Here is a 22,198-nt window from a genome sequence, read left to right as displayed (position 1 = left end):
TTTGTGAAATGTCTTTTAATGGCTTTAAATGTATATTTGATTATCTGAAGTTAAATTGTGTCAGCATAATATCATCTTTGGAGGGTTTCACAATGATTTTTAAAGGAAATACTACTTTAGACTTATAGGTTACATGTTAGGAAATTAGTTCCTTATATGTGTGTTAGTTTGATCTTTATTTTTTGCAGTTTCTTGCAGTTTAGATTTTGACTTATGTTAGGATATAAGAGATGTTACCATTTGATGAACATATATTTGAAAGAAAGAAACCTTTATGGCTAGAAAAAAAAACCCTGGCAGATTAAACTGAGCAGATGTAAGTAATGAGGATGGTGTGGTGAATTTATTTTCAGGATACTGGATGGAAGACTGCCATTTGTCCAGACTACTGCCCCAACATGTATGAAGATATGCAAACACTGGCTAATGTGCTTCAGTCTGATATTGGCAGAGATATGCGTGTCCATGACAGTACATTTCTGTGGTTCATCCCTTTTGTTCAGTCGCTTATGGATCTCAAGGACTTGGGTGTAGCATATATAGTAGAGGTCATTCACTACCTCTGCTCGGAAATCAAACATATTCTCAATGAAAGAATCCAGCAGTGTGACAAAATCTCTGAATTTTTTCTCCTGATCTTGGTGTCGATTATTGAACTACACAGAAATAAAAAGTGCCTGCATTTGCTGTGGATTAGCTCCCAAGAATGGGTGGAAGCAGTGGTGAGATGTGCTAAGCTTCCAGCTATAGCATTTACACGGTGCACTGAAAAAGCATCTGGACACTATGTGAGAGGTTCATCAGCAGTATCTTTACAAGCTTCTAACTATGTGCAGCACTCCTGTGTGCAGTTGATACGCAGCCTTCTTAGAGAAGGCTATCAAATTGGGCAGCATGCTCTTTGCAAGCAATACCTAGACAAACTCAATCTTCTTCTGCGAGGAAATCTATCTTTAGGTTGGCAGCTGAACATCCAGGAAACCCAGGAATTACAAATGTGTTTAAAGCAAGTTATAAGAAGTATAAAGGACAGAGCATTGAATACCTCTGCACCTGTAGGAAACAATGCAAACTCCACAACTTTGCCTGCCATTTCTATAAAGCAAGAGAAGAGTGCACATGGCAGAGATGACCTTTGTTCACCATTTGCTGTCATATTGAAGGAAGGTGGAGGTGAAGATTGTCAAGAGAACCTTCTCCCTAGAAGAAAGAGTGCCTGGGAAGAGGAATGTAGAGATGCATCTAAAAATTCAAGATCTTGGACATCCACAGAAGGCCTCTTGGTGAATATTAAAAAGGAACATAATGATTTGACAACTCAGGAATATGTTTGCCCACAGAACCCTTTGGCAGAAAAAGTATCTGAGAAAGTTCAGGGAAATAGGAACAATGATCTTGTGGCAGGGAAATGTGATACGGATAATCAGTGCTTTAATCCAGATGCCCAGTATTCAGATTCCAGAAGAGGCGGAGAGTTGGAAAACAAATGTGAAGCAGGACCAGGAACAATAATGCATCTGGCTGCTCAAACTTATATTGGTTCTCCAGAACATGTTTACAGCTCAGATGTAAAAGAAAGCAGTATGTCTCCCAGTTCCTCTTCAAAGTTTAAAGTAGATGTGCATAGACTCATGAATTTGAAAAACATGGTACAGAAAACTGAATGGCCCTCAAAAGTATCACAGCTAGTGAAGACACGTAACTTGAAAAAATGCAGTTTAGCAGCAAGCGCTTCAAAAGCAGAGGTAGAGCGACCTAAGTTTTGCACTGGCTATCTGTGTACAAGCAAAGATTGTCATAAACATTGGGGAGTGAATACTGTGCGTGAAAATGAAATCTCTGTTGGTACTCCATCTTCAAGGAGTTGTGAAAGTACACAGGAGAAAAGTGTCAACAGTGCTTTTCAATCCAGACTGGTTCCAACTAAGCAGGTATCAAAAGAAACACCACTAGATTGCTCTAGCTCCTCTAAAAATGAACCTGGTATGCAGGAAAATGAAGATGATGGTATTTTGCTTTCAGGGATTAGAGACACCTTGCTGAAAAAAGTATCCACTGAAGAAAAATCAGGTTCATTGTTGAAATCTGTGTTCAAGAAAGATGCTGACATGCAAACTTCAGACCGGGAACAGCCTCATTTAAATAACTTGGCTAAATATGACTCTAAAGGTCAAATTTCAAAGAAATTTTGTATGGATAAAGCTTCAGCAAATGGTCGTGTTCCATCTACCTCTGAAAACAAGAGGGATATGTCCAACCCTGCTTCTCAGATCAGGCCACTGTCAGTGAAGTGTGAATCAAGTGATAGGTTGTTTGAATTTTCAGAGTATTTCAAGAGAGAAAACAATTCAATGGGGAAGAAGGAGGAGGATTTTGCAAAGATGGTTTCTGAAGATGATACTTTAACAGACTCCCAGGTTGATAGAGAACTTGGTAAATTATCTTTAGCTGCGTATGCCAAAAGTGTCAATTTTCCCTTTGATTCAGGCCAAGGAAGCTCCATACATCATAATGTATGTGATATTAAAAGGAAAGTGAAAGGTGCTGTAAGATCTTCTAATGATGATGGCCAAAGTACCAGGTCTCCCTGTGGTGCAGATTGCCTTGACAATCAAGTCATTATAATTTCAGACTCTTCTGATGAAGAAAAAGGTGTGGCTGACAAGGAGGAAACAAAAAAACCAAATGAAAATGTGTGTCCTGAAAAGCAGCCTTCAACTTCCAGCTGCATTTCTGATAGTGATAGCAAAACAGAATCAAAGACTCCAAGCTGTCACTTGTCACTGGAAGACTGTGAGTCTCAGTACTTTGAATTTGAAACAGAATTTGATGTCTTTTCAGTTTGGCAAGATACTCAAGCGTATAGTACGGAAGCAACTCAAGAGTATAAACAAGATCGTGTTTCAGCATCGGTTGATAGTAGTAATTCAGATGACTTGCTGAATGATCACACAAATGAATGGGGTTACGATCTGGATTATGTAAGCGATGATGCCATGGAAGAAGAAGCAAATTTGATAGAAAAACAGGTAGAAAATATTTCTCAGGAGAAAGAAGCTGATAATACAAAAGAAGTAACTAATTCAACATTGCAAGAATCTATTAGTAAGGGAGATGCAAAAGATCAACTGGAGAATTTTGCGGACAAAAGCGCTGTTGCTAAAGACTTCACCCTGGACTCAAGATTGACTGAACCCAGACCATCTACATCTAACATCTCGTTAGCTTCAAAGTTGGCCCTTAAGAAAAATAGCGTAAGCCCACGGAAGAACACAGCAAAATCTAAGGTAGCAAGAACTATTCAAAGAAGTCCTAAAAAACCTCCTCTTCTTAAAACAGCACAAAATAAAAAACTACTTCAAAATACATCAAAAAATTCTCAACCTGGCAGGTCAATGCCTGCTGTGGTTCCTCCGAGGAAAGTTCGACAGTGTCCTGCACCAGCATCAACTGTAGAAAAACTTGGTCTGAAAAAGGCACCCCGCAAAGCGTTTGAGTTATCCCAGCGCTCTTTAGAGAGCATAACTCAATTGCGCAGCCATGGTAAAGCTGCAGGGAGAGTTGGAGTTGTACAGAAACAGAAGATTAAACTAATTGCTCCTCAGAGTTTGTCTGTAAAGCATAATAAAAAATTGCTAGCCTGCCAAGACCTTCAGTTTTTTAGGCAGACAAGGCCCCAGAAAAGTGTCAGAGTGAAAAATCCTGCAGGAAGTTCTGAGAACAGAAACAAAAAAGTTAGCAAAGTGGATGCAAGATCTATGAAACAAAAGCCTAAAAGTTTTGAACTGATATCTCTTGAAAGATTGGTTGAAAACCAAAGAGAGAAAAAAAGGGAGGAGACTCTTTGTCCCTCTCCTAGTGAGATAAAATTTGAAAGCCTCTCTGTGGAGGAGGCCACCTGTGTCTCTAAAATGCCTGGTTCTTCAGACTCAAACAGAAAATCAGAGGATAACAGTATGATGGTTCCTCCTGTACCTATGGATTCAAGTCTCTCTTCCACTGCACTTGTTGGAGATGATAAAGATGAACCTTCGGGAAGAGGTTGTGTTGTCCAGCCTGAGTGTGAGAAGACAACTTCAAGAGAAAATGGGTGTAAACGAAATGAAAACAGTGAAGATGATGATGGTTTATTTTTAACTCAGTTAGATCCTGTGGATATGGAATTATGTTCTGAGGAGGAAAGTGTTCAAGATACTGCTAGAGGTAGCGAAAAAACAGAGGAAATTGACACTGCTGAAAACCTTCAGGAGAATGAATCCTCGACTGTTGTGAAATGTAAATACAAAGACTGTATGGAAAAAGTGGAAAAACCAGCAGAGTACTGTAGTAAGCATTCAGCCACCAGCTCAGAAGCAGATCACTTGTTTGCTAAACCTTCTCTCCCACTGTCTTCTAAAACAAGAAAGCCTTCCACTACCAAAACTTTCAGCTCAGCAAGTTCTTCACGGAATGCAGCCTTCACCAAGGATCTAGAAGATGTTAAGCTACCGCCAGCTTCAAAAAGCAAAGTGAATACAGCGAAACCGGTGGTCAGGCCACCAAATGCAAAGGCTGTACCAATAGGAAATCAAACACGCAAGTCTCCAAGTTTCAGTAATGTACCTCAACCCTGTGTTTCTAATAACATTCTCCAGTCACAAAATAGACAGAACGACAATGCTTCAAATATTTCCAGAAGGCCTGCCCAAGAAGCGTATTATTCTTCCTTTCTTGGCGCTCAGCAGCGTGATCGTAGGATTTTTGTTAATGAAGTCCTACAGTGGACTTACGAAATGTTTGCAAACTCCAGCCAGTTCGGACCTCCAAGTGATCTCCTGCAGTCTGTAGCAGGCTCTGTTCCTGTCCAATTTCAGGGATACAATGACTATTTTAATACATTTTTCCCCTTGATGATGCTAAATGCCTTTGAAACAGTAAGTAGCTATCTGCCTCTTGGTTTGTTTTCATAAACCCTAGTAAACTTTGCCAACTGTTTAAAAACTGTTTTATGTTCTCTGTTTACCTTTGGGAAATATTCAGATAAGCTCTGAATAGGGGAATGATTTTGGGGAAATAATCTAGACAGTTATGTTTAAGATTGGGGACTGTCAGTGTTATTCATCTCAGTGAAGCTTTTTTTTTTCTGGGTGCACGTCCACAATAGCCTGCAAAAGGAGGAAGAAAGAAGGTGGTTCGTTTTTATAGCGTATAAAGCTTAGAACAGAAATCTTTAAGAAGCTGAGGTCTTTAAATGACAGCGTCTGTAAAAAGAGGATAAGAACGTAATGTTTTGATTTATATTGAGAACTTATGTGAGAGGGTAGGTTAATCTGAGAAGTGTTTTTTCCAAACAGCTTACCTTTAATAGTTTAATAGTGAGAAAACGCAGCGTTCCTTCAATTAAAGTCTGTATGCTTTCAAGTTCAGTCATTGCATCATTTCTCTCATAGAAATAAGGTAGAAAATGAAATCAATACCAGGATAATACTGGTATTTTAAGGTGAAAATGCAATTGGGGGAACCCTCATTTGTTTTGAAGAGCTTTGTAAGAAAGTACGTTAAATGGGGGATGGGTGGGGAGGAAGTGCTTTCGTTTGGTCTGTGTGTTTATATGTAATGTGTATGTGTATGTTAAAAAAAGGAACAGGTAAGGCTCTTCGATGTCTTGTACTTGACAGTCTGCTAGCTTTCTTTTATTTCTGCGTAGCATGTTTGCCCTTTGATTCATGATAAGCTATTCTTCTGATACGCTAAATCCTTCAAAGTATTTTTATTTAGCTTTTACTTTCCAACATGTAGCTGGCACAAGAGTGGATAGAAAATCAGAGAGTGAGAGAGAAGAGTTACTACTTCTGCTTACAGAACTTCTGTGTTGACTTGAATACAGCAGATTTTACAGGTAAGGGTTTTTTTTTTGTTTGTTTGTTTGTTTTTTTTAAATAAAACCCTCTTCTAATTTTCAAGTAGACCGCTGTCCTGGTTTTGGCTGGGATAGAGTTAATTTTCTTTCTAGTAGCTGGTATAGTGTTATGTCTTGGATTTAGTGTGAGAAGAATGTTGATAACACTGATGTTTTCAGTTGTTGCTAACTATTGTTTAGACTAAGGCAGGGATTTTTCAGGTTCTCGTGCCCAGCCAGTGAGAAGGCTGGAGGGGCACAAGAAGTTGAGAGGGGCCACAGCCAGGACAGCTGACCCAAACTGGCCAATGTGGTATTCAATGCCATGTGACATCATGCCCAGTATATAAACTGGGGGGAATTGGCCGTGGGGAGCGGATTGTTGCTTGGGAACTAACTGGGCATCGGTCAGTGAGTGGTGATGAGCTGCATTGTGCATCACTTGTTTTTGTATATTCCAATTCTTTTATTATTATTATTGCCATTATTATTTTCTCCTTTCTGTCCTATTAAACTGTCTTTATCTCAACCCATGAGTTTTACTTTTTTTTCCTGATTCTCTCCCCCTTCCCACTGGTTGGGGGAGAAGTGAGCGAATGGCTGCGTGGTGCTTAGTTGCTGGCTGGGGTTAAACCACAACAACTGCCTTATAATGAGTCAGTACTTACAGGTTGAATTTTTTTTTATTTACTTTAAATGCAGAAAAGATCTTGGAATTTGCTCTTTTACAGAATGCATCTAACAGAAGTATGTATTTTGCAGGGAATTTGTGCCTTAAGTGTTCAGTACAAAAAGTTATTTGAGTGCTGTTGGAATACTTTCCATCTCATTTGGAATTTTGTTTCAGCTTCTTTTGGTAAATAAAATAGTCCTTGACTTGCTCTATTTTTATACAGTGCTATGTTCAGGCTTAAGAATGCAAGATGGAGTTAAAACTCTTCATAGTCTTTTGCTATAGCTTTTAATAGCTTTAGAAGTTAACAGATGGGTATTACTGAAGTATATGCAATATGTTAATGGTAGTACTTCTATAGACAGAAAGTAGTTGTAACCATTTTCCTTTTAATGTTCTAATTTTAAAATGTATTTTGAGTAGCTCATTTTCAAGAAAGTGATTTGGCAAGGCAGCTTCATCCAAAGGAGGATGACTTAATCTTTTTGGTCGTCCAAAAGAAAAAAGACACCTTTAGGGAAGAAAGTGAGATGGAGAACCATATAGTGAATCACGTTGGTCTTGTGACACGATTTTCTCGTGCATCTGGCTGTTTAACTAGTAAGTAAATGGGGTTGAAATAAAAGTGGGATTCTTCTTGGTACCATAAAATGCTTTTTCATAGCTGGCTGTTGATAGTTGTAATACACCACTTACCCCAGAGGAAATGGGATTGTTTTTCCACTGTAGTATGTCTGTTCCATGCTAGAAACTTCATAAAAAGCCAGGAATTGAAGCTGCAGACCTGCTTTCCATGCATTTTTCTAGGGACTTCCTTCAATACAGATGTTAATGCTTTTTGTAAGAACAGACACTAATGATGAATAAGTACTCTGTATACATCTTTAGGAGTGCATTGCTGCGAGATAGGAAGTGTCATGAACTTCAGTGGTCTCACTGACTAGAATTTTCACTATCTTCTGGAACTGAAGTTGTGAATTACAGGATTACCAAGTATCAGGATTAATGCTGCCTGATTAAAACAGTGATCTGAATTGTTTTACAGAGCATTGGGGTTTGTTTGGGTATGGTTTTTTTGGGGTGGTGGTGGTGTTCGGGTTTTTTGCAATAATTAGTTGTTGGCTCCCTAATAGAAGGCAGCACCTGGTTCTGGTGAATTCTTTGAGTGACCTGTTTGAATATCTTTCAGTTAACAATTTGGATATTCTTTGAATTAATAACTTGTGGGGTTTTTTTTCCTCCCTCCCCTGCCCCAGGACAAAAGGAGCAGCATACCGTCTGTCATCTTTCTGTGAAAACTCGAGGCAATTTGTCATTCTTCATAAATAAGCAAGTGAAGTGTGTGGTGGTTGGATCCCTGGTGACCACAGACCGAACATTCAAGGGCCTACTACTATTGAGCAGGAGTCCCCTGGCTAAACCCATCATAAATCCAAGTTACAATGACTTCTGTCCCAGAGATTTGCCCATAGCTTCAGAAAGTGCTGTAAGTTCTGCAGCTAGAAATGATAGTTAGGGATGACAAAGTGGGCATTTGGATCTCATGAATTTTGCAAAACTGTTTTTGCATGCTGGTTTTTTGAGATGACTAAGTGCAAACAGGCAAGTTTTCAAAGGCACTGAGGCACTGTGCTTTTCAGAGTTGGTTGACTGGGTGGATGGAAAGGAGTCTGAGTTTGCTCAGGTGTTTCTGCTGTGTTGACATAGGTACTAGTAGTGCAGTTTAAGCAGCTTTCAGTTTCTTTTCCTTACTGGAGAGGTGTGTGTTCAGGAAATAAGGCATAGTATGGGAAAGGTAATGCAAAATAGAGTAGAATAAATGAAACCTTTGTTACAGCTTTTGAGTCAGGATTGGGTGTGACTCTAGAGCAAACCTAGAGTCCAAAGCTTCGATGCCCTTCAAGTTTTTGAGTCGTAGCTGGTGGGGGGGGGGAATGGACATTCTGAAAATACGTAAAATGAACGTGGAAGGTTTGATCAACAGTAAGTCAGTCGTTATTTTTTTTTTCCCCTGCCTGTTCCTTCAGGCATCAGATATGAACGAATACAATGAAGATCAAAAGAGAGCCATTGAGACAGCTTATGCCATGGTAAAGCAACATCCAGGGCTTCCCAAGATCTGCCTCATCCACGGTCCACCTGGAACAGGGAAATCAAAAACTATTGTTGGACTTCTGTCTCGTGTTTTGAGAGAAGTAGGTGAATGTGATGTAATTGCCATGTGCTTGGTTTCCCAATGGAAGTCAATGATAGCTTAAACTAAATGGAAATATAGTATTCGTAATTACTGGGGGTGTAATTCATTAAGCTGACTTAAATCTGTACTGCATAGGGTGTAAAGGTGGAAATAATACCTTTTGGTCATCTGGGAAAACACTGATGTTACAGAACTTAAAAAGTAAAATCAACAAAACACTTATTACATAAAAAAAACCTTAACATTCTTTCATACATCAAAATATTATTTGGCCTGTCCCATTTAAAGATTTTCATGTTAGCAACCAGTAGATTCATCAAGTACATCATTGTTGAAGGGAACTTAAGCAAACAGTATTAATACATTTGACTTGTTGGTTGCTACTCAATGTAAGACATACCTTAAGAGATATTCAAGTCCAATAGTCCCCATACTCTGCATGTGGATTAAGATGAGTGTACAGCCTGGCTTTTAAATTGCAAATGAAAACAATCTAAAGAGCCTGTTTTGGTTTATTGTTAATTAATCTACAGAACATTAGGAAGGAGAAGACAACTCAAAAAACAAATTCCAAGATCAAGCCAAACCGTTTTCTAGTTTGTGCACCATCAAATGCTGCTGTTGATGAACTCATGAAAAAGATCATCGTTGCATTTAAGGAAAAATGCCAAAACAGACAGGAGCCTTTGGGTATGGTTTATTTTAAAATTCTGTTTATATGTTAAATAGACAAAACCTAAAGGAGAAACTGGAACAGTTGATCACATATAATACTTATATGCTACTGTAAGCAGCTTTTTTCTCTTGCAGAACATGACTGGTACATCCTCATAATGTTGTTAATTTTAATGTGCTTTTCTAAAAGGTGTATTATGGGGTTTTTTTTAAATAAATTGCACTTTTATCTTTATAGAGACATTGGCCCTTCCCTCATGGTGTTAGTTTCAGTTCACCAGCTTATAAGTACTTAAAGATTTGAACACAAGACTATTCCCTTGATTTTGAATGAAACTGGACTTTGCTGATCATGCTAAACAGACTCATGAAAATTTTGTCTTGTCAGAGCCTCTCACTTTTTTTTCTCCTCCTAGTTTGTGACTAACACAAAGTAGATGAATTCTGAACAAAACATCTAGTCTGTGGTGGGGAAAAAAAATCCACATTGTAACCAAATGTCAGTTTGGTATTGACTTGCCAACTGCATTACTGACGGTACTCAGTAATTTTCTAACTTAAGAATTCTGTAAGTTTTAGATAAAGAAGCCTGAGAATAAGGGGTGGTTCTGTTAATTCAAAATAATGTTCTTAACTGTTGGCTGCTCCTAAAACACAGGCAACATTTTTTTTTTTTTTGAGTTTGGAATTACTGAATTTTTTTGTTGGATAAGTACAAGTAAATTGTTGCAAACACCTGAAAAGCAGATATCCATGGTGTTTAAATTTTTTCTTTCTCTTGTACCAAAGTGCAGAGGTGATTGGAGCAATGTAAAAATATTTTGACTCTGATTTTGTAAACAGGAAACTGTGGTGATATCAAATTAGTGCGACTTGGTGCTGAAAAAGCAATCAACAGTGAAGTCCGGGGATTTAGCCTGGATAAGCAAGTTGAACATAGAATGAGTAAGTAACATGCAAATCAGACTTTTCTTCAGTCTTTAAGAGCTTGATGGTGTTTTACACTTGGGACTATGTGTCCTTTAAGAAGGAAGATCTGGTAAAAGGTTTTTCTGCAACAGTGCTTCATAAAGCATTGTTTTTCTCACTCTTAATGGGAAAGTGTCAGCTTACATATGGCCTAAAATCTAAGCAAAAGCAAAGAAATAAGCAAGATGACTTCTTGTTTGCTGGGTTTTTTTTGAAAAAATTATAATAAATGCATGTTAAAGCCAGCAATGTGGCTATGCAGCATTTGAGAGCTACAGTTGGAACCAAGTCTCATTATCTTTGTCTTACAAGATAAGACTTCAACAGAAAAAGGGAAAATGCAACAAAAAATGTGTTTATCCAGTTATTCTTAATAACTTAAGGCACGTGACTGAGAGCAAGTGTTATTGTAACATCGTTTTTCTATTCCTCCTGTACATTTTCCTTTGTTTTATTGTAGAACGAAAGCCAGCTGACTGTGACCAGGATATTCAGAAGAAAAAAACAGCTCTGGATCAAAAGCTGGACATGCTGTCTCGTCAGCGTGCCATGTACAGATGTGAGAAGAGGGAGGTGGTAAGATAATACTATTTTTAATTCTATTTGTCTTTTTTGTGTTCATAACTGAATCCAAAGAGTAAAGAACTCTACCTTTTAATGTCATCTCTATTCCTGGCCTGTATCAGAAGTAGTGTGGCCAGCAGGAGCAGGGAAGTGATTGTCCCCTTGTACTTGGCATTGGTAAGGCTGCACCTTGAGTACTGTGTTCACTTTTGGGCCCCTCACTACAGGAAAGACATCAATGTGCTGGAGTGTGTCCAGAGAAGGGCAACAAAGCTGGTGAAGGGCCTGGAGCACAAGTCTTACGAGGAGCGGCTGAGGGAACTGGGGTTGTTTAGTCTGGACAAAAGGAGGCTGAGGGGAGACCTTATCACTCTCTACAACTACCTGAAAGGAGGTTGTAGTGAAGTGGGTACTGGTCTCTTCTATCAAGTAACTGGTGATAGGACAAGAGGAAGTGGCCTCAATTTGCACCAGGGGAGGTTTAGATTGGATATTAGGAAAAACTTCTTTACTGAAAGGGTTGTCAGGCATTGGAACAGGCTGCCCAGGGAAGTGGTGGTGTCACCATCCCTGGAGGTATTCAAAAAACGTGTAGACAAGGCACTTCAAGACATGGTTTAGTGGGCGTGGTTGATGGTTGGACTTGATGATCTTAAAGGTCTTTTCCAACCTAAATGATTCTATGATTCTGTCTCTGAGCAGTAACTGTCTCTTCACCACCTCCTTCAACGAATGGAAACATTGGTTAGCACTGTGAAAGGGAATGAAGAACTTTACATCAGGAATTTTTTAATTTATTTATACTGGTGTTTTTAACTGGTTGATCATGCCACTTCTTGCTCTGGTGTTCAGTACTCTTCATTTGGTTCTGTCACCAGTTTTTACTGTAACCGTATTTATAAATCTTAATGATTTAATTTGATTGTATACTTCAAAGCTCTGTTTTTGTTTAACTGGAAATAGTAAGATACCTTGTGATCTGAGATTTTGGGATATGTGTTGCACTTGGAAGTTTTCCAGTTTTTTGTCTAAAAATTTGGCATTTGTGCTCAAATTACAGCTTTCTAATGGTAAACAGTTTTCCCAGTTACACAGAAATGGAAGATGTAGTACTGTGTGTTGCAAGGTCTAAATATGGTGATGACTTTCAAAGAAACTGATGAGCTTCTTCAAGACACATTTTATATTAAAAGACAGTCTGAACAAATCTAAATGTTTAGGAAATGAATTAGGATATGGGAGGAGAAAAGGTATATGGGAAATGTGTGGTGTTAATTATTCCTGATATGTGGTTTCTCTTTATTTTTTCTCCACCCCATCTAGAGTCAAATGTTAGATGATGAAATTGGCAGACTTTCAAAGGAGAGACAACAGCTTGCTTCTCAACTAAAGGAGGTAGGAATTTCTCTTAAAGGCAGCTCTTTTAATAAACCTCAGCTAATGTATTTATATACTTGGTATCCTTTAATTGTGGTGGAGCTTTGGTTTTGATGTGGCTGGGAATATTTCTAAAGTAGAAGGTAAGTAGATAAAGCTTATAAGCTGAGTAAATTGTGGACAGCCTGGTGTGAAATCCAGGTGTACTCTGGCTGCATACTGGGTGGGGAAAAAAAACCAAAACCAACAACACTTCCCCCCCCCCCCCCCCCCCCCCCAACAAAAAAAAAACCAACAACCAATGGGTGGAAGTATTCACCCTTGGAGTTAAGGGTGAATTTTAAATGAAATGTGGCATATTTGGCAAAGAAGGTAATAGAAATGTGCTTGTCCCTATGTTCTAGGATGTATCTTCATCACCACTGTCATGCCCCTTAGAGTCCTATGGGAATTTAGGTACTTTTAAATGTTTCTAAGTAAAGCAACAGCTGGAAGAATTTTTTTGTGCGTGGAGATAGATAGATCTGAAAGTGGAAATAGGCACTGATAGCAAAACCAGTAATTAAGGCTGAGTAGCACAAACCGTGAGATGAATGAAGGTTCATCTTTAATGAATATTTGCTAACCCTTAATGGTCATGGAGGCTTGGAGTTAGAAATGTGATGGCAAACTAAACTTTGGTTATGGTTAGTGTGTCTAGATTGCATAGGTGTAGAGATAATGGAATACTTCTTTCCAGTTTGCCATCTCAATGGCATTGATCTATAATTTAAAGTAACACTTCAGTTAAGTCAACTTGCGACTTTTATTTGTAATAATGGAGATAGTTTCATTGGGGTGATGCATTATGCATGATGTGTTTGGCAGTTAGAATTGTCCAGGCAGTTAGAAATTGCTCTAGGGTTGTTCAAGAAAGCTAAAAGAGAAGAGGAGACATGGTGTCCTGTTCTACTTGAAGGTTCGGAGGCACTCGCAGAAAGTACAGGCAGATATCATCTTGGAGTCCGACATAATCTGCTGCACGCTGAGCACAAGTGGAGGAAGTCTGCTGGAATCCGCTTTTTTGCGGCAAGGCCTTGATCCTTTCAGCTGTGTCATTGTGGATGAGGTCAGTAAAGCTATTTAGAACTACAGCATGTTCCACTTCTAAGGTCTGCCTTGTTCTCTGCTTAGGCTACTTGTGATTTTTGGCTGCTCATGTAATATATTGTGGGTTGAGTGCCCCATCCCCACCTTTTAACTGGTAATCAGCCTGTCCTGCTATGTAGAGCCATGAGAAGAAAAAATAACTTTTCATTGCTGCTTTTTCTGACTTGTTTGGTGCTTTAATGGCAGACAGCTTTTACTTAAAAATCATGGCTAAAGTGTGGCTCTTGCTTTAGAGATTTCCAGATGGTTGGGTTATATTTGTGTCTGTTTGGAGAGCTCTGCATATTTAATAATAAAAGAAAAATCTGTTTGGAGTTGTTTATTAGGGAAAAATCCTTCTTTTTCTCTCTTGTTTTAAATTTTTTTTTTTTAGAAGACTTGAAAAGCATTTGAGTTATTCTGTCTCTGTTACAGGAAATTTAACATACTTCCCTCCACTCCTTTGCTTACAACTTCCATTTTTTTGTCCTGTTTGCATATACAAAAGGCAGGGCAGTCCTGTGAGGTTGAAACACTGATTCCACTGATCCATCGCTGTAATAAACTTGTCCTTGTTGGAGATCCCAGACAGCTCCCTCCTACTGTAAAATCAGTAGTAAGTGTTCCAACTGCATTTTTTTCATGCTATATAGTGGATATAATATCAGAACAGTATTTATAGGAAATGTATAAAAGGAAAAAAAAGACACTTCAATGTCAGATCAGGGTGTCTTTCAGATAATAACTTTTGCCCTGCAAATTTGGGGTCTGTTATGCGGAGGCTGTATCAATATTGCCTTCATATGTGTGCATAAAGCTAACACAGATGTGCGAGTGCAACCTCTGTAGACTTTCTTGGTGTAGCTTGGAACTGATTTCATGCACCATTAAGAATAACTATGGCAATACAAACTTCAGTGCAGCTCAGCACTTGGTTTGTTAGATGTTGTCTTGTGGCAGGCTCTGTTACTTCATTATGTGAGCTTCAGTCAGTGTCACGTTCCTTAAGGAATGGAGGATGAAGACTACCTCTTTGTATGGGGACTTCTTCACCCTACAGACGTGTTCTAAGGATGAACATATAGGAGCACTTTCTTGTATCCAGCAGTAAGGAGGACTGTTTTAAAACTGGCTTCTCTAGAAGGGTAAATTACCTGGAGGCTGTGTGCTTGTTTAACGAGATCCCACCTGGAAGATCTTGCTTTTCATTACTGTTGATGTTTTTAAAATTTTACTATGTTGTGGAAAGTTGTCTTGCTAAAGACTACACTGGCAAAAATTCAGATACAGGCAGGTGATCTTTACTGAAATAATAAGACTAACACAAATAGAAAATTGAAGTGCAAGTAGTTGTCATTTTGTCAGTGATTTAGAAGTTTAGAAGAAAACACCAAGTAGTTTTAAGTCCAAAAAGCAAATTCCTGTTGGTGATTTGGGACCTAATTCCCCAGAAGTCAATCTCATGTTTTCCCACTGGCAGAAAGCTCAGGAATATGGCTACGATCAGTCCTTGATGGCACGTCTGCACAGACACCTGGAGGAGCAAGTGCAGAAGAATGTTTTACGAAGTCTGCCAGTTGTGCAGCTGACTGTGCAGTACAGGATGCACCCTGACATCTGCCTCTTCCCATCCAATTATGTTTATGGCAGGAGTCTAAAGACTGACAAGTGAGTAGCTCTCTGTTCTCCTTTCTGAGCAGGAGGTATTTCAAAGAAACCTTTTCATGTCAGGATATTCTTTTGAGTCTAAAAATTATTGAGGATGGGAGCAGGGAGGGGAGGGGGAAAGATGCTTAATGGAAGAAAACTTGCATTCTGTCTCTTGTTAGTGCTGGCTGTGATATGTAAGTGTCCTGGGTTTGGCTGGGGTAATTTTTACAAGAAGCTGGGAGGGGGCACAGCCGGGGCAGCTGACGCAAACTAGCCAAGGGGTTGTTCGATACCATATGACGTCATGCTCAGTATATAACTGGGGGAGCTGGCTGGAGGGAGGAGGGGTTGTAGCTTGGGAAGTGGCTGAGCATCAGGTTCTGGCTGGTGAGCAATTGCATTGTGCATCACTCGTTTTACATATTTTTTAATTAGTATAATTGTTATTATTGTTTCTTCTTTCCTTGTGTTGTCCTATTAAACTGTCCTTATCTCAACCCATGAGGCTTTACCTTTTTCTTCTGATTCTCCTTCCCATCCCACCAGGGCAGGGCAGGGAGTGAGCGAGCGGCTGCGTGGTGCTCAGTTGCCAGCTGGGCTTAAACCATGACAGTCGTTTTTGGCACCCAGCATGGGGCATGAAGGGTTGAGGTAGTGACAGATCTGACCAGAGCATGTTAAAACAGATTTGTTATATGCATTTCTTATATTAGTTAAATAGTCGCTGGTCACAATGTTGGTTTATTTTTTCATGTGGTGGTGTTACGTAAGTTCTTATAGGCACTATGTATTCCCTGTGGTGATGTTTATCACCTGTGGGAGAGGGATCAGGACTATCATTTTGCTGTACTGTGTAATGTTGACTTATGATTACATCACTAGTCATGAGGTTAAGCTGGTATTTCTATGCGGCATTGTTGTCATTCCCATACCTTGGGCGCCCGCTCTTGGAATTTATTGGTAATTGTACAAATCAAGACTTGGATTCCCATCCATAAGCTGATTCATCGACTAGAGAGCCAAGGGGTGATCAGCAAGACTTGCTCACCCTTTAATAGTCCCATATGGCCAGTGTGAAAATCTAGTGGAGAATGGAGACTAACAGTAGACTATTGTGGCCTGAATGAAGTCATGCCACCACTGAGTGCTGCCGTACTGGATAAGCTAGAACTTCAATACAAACTGGAGTCAAAGGCAGCCAAGTGGTACACCACAGTTGATATCGCTAATGTGTTTTTCTCAATCCCTTTGGCAGCAGACTGCTGGCCACAGTTTGCTTTCGCTAGGAGGGGTGTCCAGTACACCTGGAATTGACAGCCCCAGGGGTGGAAATGCAGCCCTACCATTTGCCATGGACTGATCAAGACTGCACTGGAACAGGGTGAAGCTCTGGAACACCTGCAGTACACTGACATCGTTGTATGGGGTGACACAGCAGAAGAAGTTTTTGAGAAAGGGAAGAAAATAGTTCAAATCCTTCTGAAGGCTGGTTTTGCCATAAAAAGAAGTAACGTCAAGGGATCTGCACAGGAGATCCAGTTTTTAGGAATAAAATGGCAAGATGGGTGTTGTCAGATCCCAATGGATGTGATCAACAAAATAGCAGCTATGTCTCTGATGACTAGCAAAAAGGAAACACAAGCTTTCTTAGGTGTTGTGCGTTTTTGGAGACTGCATGTTCCAAATGACAGTCTGATTGTAAGCTCTCTCTATCAAGTGACCTGGAAGAAAAACAACTTCAAATGGGGCCCTGAACAACGATAAGCCCTTGAACAGATTAAATGGGAGATTGTTCATGCAGTAGCCTTTGGGCCAGTCAAGGTAGGACAAAAAGATAAAATGTGCTCTACACTGCAGCCAGGGAGAATTGCCCCACCTGGAGTCTCTGGCAGAAGGCACCCGGGGAGATCCAAGGCTGACCCCTGGGGTTTTGGAGTTCGTGATACAGAGGATCCAAGGCCCATTATACTCCAACTGAAAAAGAGACACTGGCAGCATATGAAGGATAGTTTGAGCTGCCTCAGAAGTGGTTGATACTGAAGCACAGCTCCTCCTGGCACCCTGACTGCCAGTGCTGGGCTGGATATTCAAAGGGAGGGTCTCCTCTACATGTTGTGCAACTGATGCCACATGGTGTAAGTGGGTCGCACTGATCACACAATGGGCTCGAATACGAAATCCCAGTTGCCCAGGAATTTTGGAATTGATCATGGACTGGCTAGAAGGCAAAGATTTTGGAATATCACCAGAGGAGGAGGTGACACGTGCTGAAGAGGCCCCACTGTATAATAAACTGCCAGAAAGTGAGAAGTATGCCCTGTTCATTGATGGGTCTTGTTGCATTGTGGGAAAGCATCGGAAGTGGAAGGCTGCTGTATGGAGTCCTATACGACAAGTCGCAGAAACTGCTGAAGGAGACGGTGAATCGAGCCAGTTTGCAGAGGTGAAAGCTATCCAGCTGGATTTAGACATTGCTGGTCAAGAAAAATGGCCAGTGTTCTATCTCTATACTGACTCACGGATGGCGGAAAATGCCCCATGGGGGTGGTTGCAGCAATGGAAGCAGAGCAACTGGCAGTGCAGAGGCAAACCCATCTGGGCTGCTTTATTGTGGCAATGTACTGCTGCCCGGCCAGAGAAGCTGGTTGTAAAAGTATGTCACGTAGATGCCCATGTACCTAAGAGTTAGGCCATTGAAGAACATCAAAACAACCAGCAGGTGGATCAGGCTGCTAAGATTGAGGTGGCTCAGGTGGATCTGGACTGGCAACATAGGGGTGAATTATTTGTAGCTCAGTGGGCCCATGACACCTCAGGCCATCAGGGAGGAGATGCAACATATAGATGGGCTCGTGATCGAGGGGTGGACTTGACCATGGATACTATTGCACAGGTTTTCCACGAATGTGAAACATGGGGCAATTGAGCAAGCCAAGCAGTTAAAGCCCCTGTTGTATGGACAGCAATGGCTGAAATATAAATATGGGGAAGCCTGGCAGATTGATTATATCATGCTCCCACAAACTTGCCAAGGCAAGCACCATGTGCTTACAATGGTGGAAGCAACCACCGGCTGGCTGGAAGCATATCCTGTGCCCCATGCCACCGCACAGAATGCTATCCTGGGCCTTGAAAAACAAGTCTTACGGTGACATGGCACCACAGAAAGAATTGACTCGGACAGCAGGACTCAGTTCCAAAACAACCTCATAGACACCTGGGCCAAAGAGCATGGCTTTGAGTGGGTATATCACATCCCCTATCGTCCATCACCTTCCCGGAAAATCGAACGATATAGTGGACTGCTAAAAACTACACTGAGAACGATGGGGGGTGGGACCTTCAAACATCGAGATACACATTTAGCAAAAGCCACCTGGTTAGTTAACACTAGAGGATCTACCAGTTGAGCTGGCCCTGCCCAATCAAAACTTCCACATACTGTAGAAGGGGATAAAGTCTCCATGGTGCACATGAAGAATATGTTAGGGAAGACAGTCTGGGTTAGTCCTGCCTCAGGCAAAGGCAAACCCATCTGCAAGATTGCTTTTGCTCAAGGACCTGGGTGTACTTCGTGGGTGATGTGGAAGGACGGGGAATTTCAATATATACCTCAAGGGGATTTGATTTTAGGTGAGAATAGCTAGTGAATTAAATTGTATGATGTTAATTGCTAAATAAACCCTGTTGTTGTATGTCATCACTACTACAGTTGCTATATGCCATATCAATGGTATTACAGTAAGAATCACCCAAATCACTGAAGGATGGATTTTAATGAAACTGAGCAAAGTGCAGTGGTGATGGAACTTGGACTGGCTTCAGCACTGGTGCCCGGCAACTTCAACATCGACATCTTCAACCCACAGATTGTGGGCATGGGCCGTGCCAAATAGACCAGCTGCAAGTTCCAGATGCAGCATGCAATAATCCAACACCACACACCGTCTCTCCTGCCCTAAAAAGAGCATTATGACAGATGGAGCCACAAAGTCATAGATTAAATGAACTCAACGGACACATTAGAGGGATGGCCAACAGACAAAGGGAATGATATCTCTGTGTGTGTGTGTATATCTCAAAAGACAGGAAAAGTGGTGGTAGACGATTGGAAAGTCTAGGATCTGGGCATGGCATAGATGGTATAGAATAGGGGGTGGATAGTGTCCTGGGTTTGGCTGGGATAGAGTTAATTTTCACAAGAAGGTGGGAGGGGGCACAGCCAGGACAGCTGACCCAAACTAGCCAAGGGAATATTTGATACTATATGATGTCATGCTGAGTATGTAACTGGAGGAGCTGGCTGGGGCGAGGAGGGGTTGCGGCTTGGGAAGGGACTGAGCATCAGGTTCCAGGTGGTGAGCAATTGCTTTGTGGATCACTTGCTTTATATATACTTTTATTAGTAGTATTGTTTCTTCTTTCCTTGTGTTGTCCTATTAAACTGTCCTTATCTCAACCCACAAAGTTTTACTTTTTCTTCTGATTCTCTTCCCCATCTCACTGGGGCGGGGGGAAGAGTGAGCAAGTAAGCTGTGTGGTGCTTAGTTGCCAGTTGGGCTTAAACCATGACAGTAAGTTAACTAAATCACTTAAAATTGAGCATACTTACTGCTTAGACTTCATTTTGAGGCCTCAGTATATGCAGGTAGCAGTGAAAATTAAGGATGCTGGAAAAAAAGCTGAAAGTTGCTTGTATTTGATAACAAATGAAGTATCAATTCTTAGAATTCCTGTATAGTTACCTAGTGATAAAAATGTTACTTACAGAACAACAGAAGAAAACAGATGTTCTTCAGAGTGGCCATTCCAGCCCTACCTTATTTTTGATGTAGGAGATGGTCATGAGGAGCGAGAGAATGAGTAAGTCCTGTATTCTGCTCAGCCAAATTTTAGATTTCCATGAGAATTAATTACCTGCAGAAGAGTTGTCTTCTCTGCTATATTGTTCCCAATATGCATTAAGTAGCTGGAACTGCAATTTCAACTTGATTTAATTTTACAGAAAAGCAGTTGTTAAATGCTTTTGGTGTGTTTTAATCTGAAACTGTTTTTTGTCCTGGTTTGAGTGTCTGTTAGATGCCAGTGAATGCCTACAATCCGTGCTACTTCTAGTAACCGTTTCCGAACTCCTGATTTTTATCAGTGACTTTGCTTTTACAGCTGTATGCTGAGGTAATGCCAGAAGGTGGCAGGCTCAGTCCTCACCTTTGCCTATTCTGTAAGGAAAGCAAAGCTATGTAGTTCTAAGGGAATGCGAAGTGCAGCCTTTCACTGCTAACCCTTCTCATTGTTGTTAGCCCCTCGTCAGGGCCTGCTTGCAAAGTTATTTGAGCCTTTATGTGAAGGAGGCTGCAAAAGTTCGAGACAGGACTTTGACTTGCAGTCCCCTACAAATTGGGCTGAAGCATTGAATGTGAAAGAGCTGTCAAACGTATTTCCATATTGTTTCCATTCTGTCTTGTTCAGCTCTTTTAGTAATCCTCAGGAAGTGAAGCTGGTGGTGGAATTAATTAGAACAATTAAAGAAAAAAGGAAGGATCTGGGTCTTCGTCGCATTGGAATAATTACCCCTTACAGCGCACAGAAAAAGAAAATTCAAGAACAACTGGACAGAGTGTTTAGGAATAACAGGTGAAGAAACCATGAGTTTTCAAATGGGACTTGGCTCTTGCATGGTAGTCCTTTGTTTATCCTCTTAAAATAATGGCAAAAACTCAAACTTTTTTCTGTGCTACTAAAATCTGTACTTAGCCATGCCTTTAAAGGGGACATGCAAGCCTTTCGCTTAAAACAGGCATGGCCTCTTTGTACCATTTCTTAGTTATTACTTGTATATGTGCTTTGATTATATTGCTATTCTGAATAAAGCTGGTTTAAAAGAAAACCTAAAATTTTAAGCTGCATGGACCTGAACAGCTTTTCAGTAATGATGCTGGCCCCAGAAAAGTAAATTTAGCTTTAGGTTCATACACTGAAGCAGAAATTTACCCTGGGTTGTTTTGACAGATGATCATTAAGGATAGTGTTTAGGCTATTTGCGTCAGTGTGTTGGTTAAAAATTCAACTAACATAATTTAATGGCTTGCTAATTCTTTCTTCAACAGCCCAGGAGAAGTGGACACAGTGGATGCATTCCAGGGACGAGAGAAAGACTGCATCATAGTGACATGCGTCCGGGCAAACAGCACTAAAGGGTCAATTGGGTATGTTTCTCTTCAGTGACTTGCAAGTCCCATTTCTGATGACACTCTAGATATGGTCGTTAGATTTTTAATATGACTGGTAAGAAAGTTTAGGAATTGCAGAGGTTCTTAAACTTGTTTAGACTTGCTGAGAGAACAAGTCACTACAACCAGCAAATTAAAAGGTATCTGAATGCATGAATTAATGTTACTGGTTTGAGATCTCTGAACAAAAGGGATGTGGAACTAAGTATTGTGTTCTCTGTTGCATGCTGATGAATTTGCACGGCTGCCTTATCCTGTCACTGTTTTGGTTTGGCAGGATTGGTCTTGGGAACTTGGCTCTTTGCATTAGTACTGCAGCAGTTATTTGTCTTGTAGCTTTTGGTATATATTGTGACTTTCTGAATGCTGCTCTCTTAAAATGAAATCCATTTTCTGTGACTGTCACTATCCTATTAATACAGCATTTGGTCTGTAAAAGTATTGTTAAATAGTTACATATGTTGCTGTGAATGTGATGCCAGTGAGCTAGATCTTTGATTTGTAGATGAATGTGCTTGTCTCGAGTTAGGAGGAGATTTGTAGGAAGTCTTGATTCAAGATTGCAGATTTGATAATTTTGTATGGGTTTTTCCTGTCTGAAACAGAAGGAACTAGATACAGGGTGTGCTGTTTACCCGCTACAGCATTTGTTGATTTGTTTCTGTAACTTAGGGATCATGTTAGTTTAAAAAATGGTATGCTTTATTATAGTTCATTTTAAGGTAAACTATGGGAAGTTTGTTTGCATAAACAAACAAAAATCTTTGTTTCTGCATACCAGATTTCACTAAGCTACTTATGTTTCTCTGATATTAATCTTCTAATTGCTAGATAAAGGGCTTTTAGTTGTGCTGATC

The 22,198-nt window shown here is 40.3% G+C and overlaps 1 protein-coding gene across 9 annotated transcripts in view; it reads left to right on the top strand.

The window, feature by feature from the left end:
• Positions 1 to 22,198, top strand: part of SETX (senataxin) — a 40,302-nt gene that overhangs the window by 10,586 nt on the left and 7,518 nt on the right. For 7 of the 9 annotated variants that reach the window (XR_012654114.1, XR_012654115.1, XR_012654116.1 and 4 more), the window contains 15 exons: positions 354 to 4,913; positions 5,779 to 5,878; positions 6,975 to 7,151; positions 7,808 to 8,037; positions 8,579 to 8,746; positions 9,282 to 9,438; positions 10,267 to 10,368; positions 10,853 to 10,968; positions 12,280 to 12,351; positions 13,292 to 13,441; positions 13,970 to 14,077; positions 14,942 to 15,129; positions 19,882 to 19,974; positions 20,581 to 20,745; positions 21,219 to 21,317. Coding sequence is in view for 6 of the 9 variants with exons in the window: in XM_075055459.1 (XP_074911560.1) it covers positions 354 to 4,913; positions 5,779 to 5,878; positions 6,975 to 7,151; positions 7,808 to 8,037; positions 8,579 to 8,746; positions 9,282 to 9,438; positions 10,267 to 10,368; positions 10,853 to 10,968; positions 12,280 to 12,351; positions 13,292 to 13,441; positions 13,970 to 14,077; positions 14,942 to 15,129; positions 19,882 to 19,974; positions 20,581 to 20,745; positions 21,219 to 21,317 (6,485 nt within the window). In the remaining 3 variants the exon portion in view is untranslated. Of the gene's footprint in view, positions 1 to 353; positions 4,914 to 5,778; positions 5,879 to 6,974; positions 7,152 to 7,807; positions 8,038 to 8,578; positions 8,747 to 9,281; positions 9,439 to 10,266; positions 10,369 to 10,852; positions 10,969 to 12,279; positions 12,352 to 13,291; positions 13,442 to 13,969; positions 14,078 to 14,941; positions 15,130 to 16,366; positions 19,439 to 19,881; positions 19,975 to 20,580; positions 20,746 to 21,218; positions 21,318 to 22,198 lie in introns of those variants that run through there. The other 2 variants (XM_075055461.1, XM_075055465.1) reach the window with 2 other exon arrangements.

This window comes from Buteo buteo, chromosome 23 (genome assembly GCF_964188355.1).
Source record: "Buteo buteo chromosome 23, bButBut1.hap1.1, whole genome shotgun sequence".
NCBI classification, from domain to species: Eukaryota; Metazoa; Chordata; class Aves; order Accipitriformes; family Accipitridae; genus Buteo; species Buteo buteo.
The sequence above is the reverse complement of the archived record's forward strand: the minus strand, read 5'-3'. Positions and strand labels throughout refer to the sequence as shown.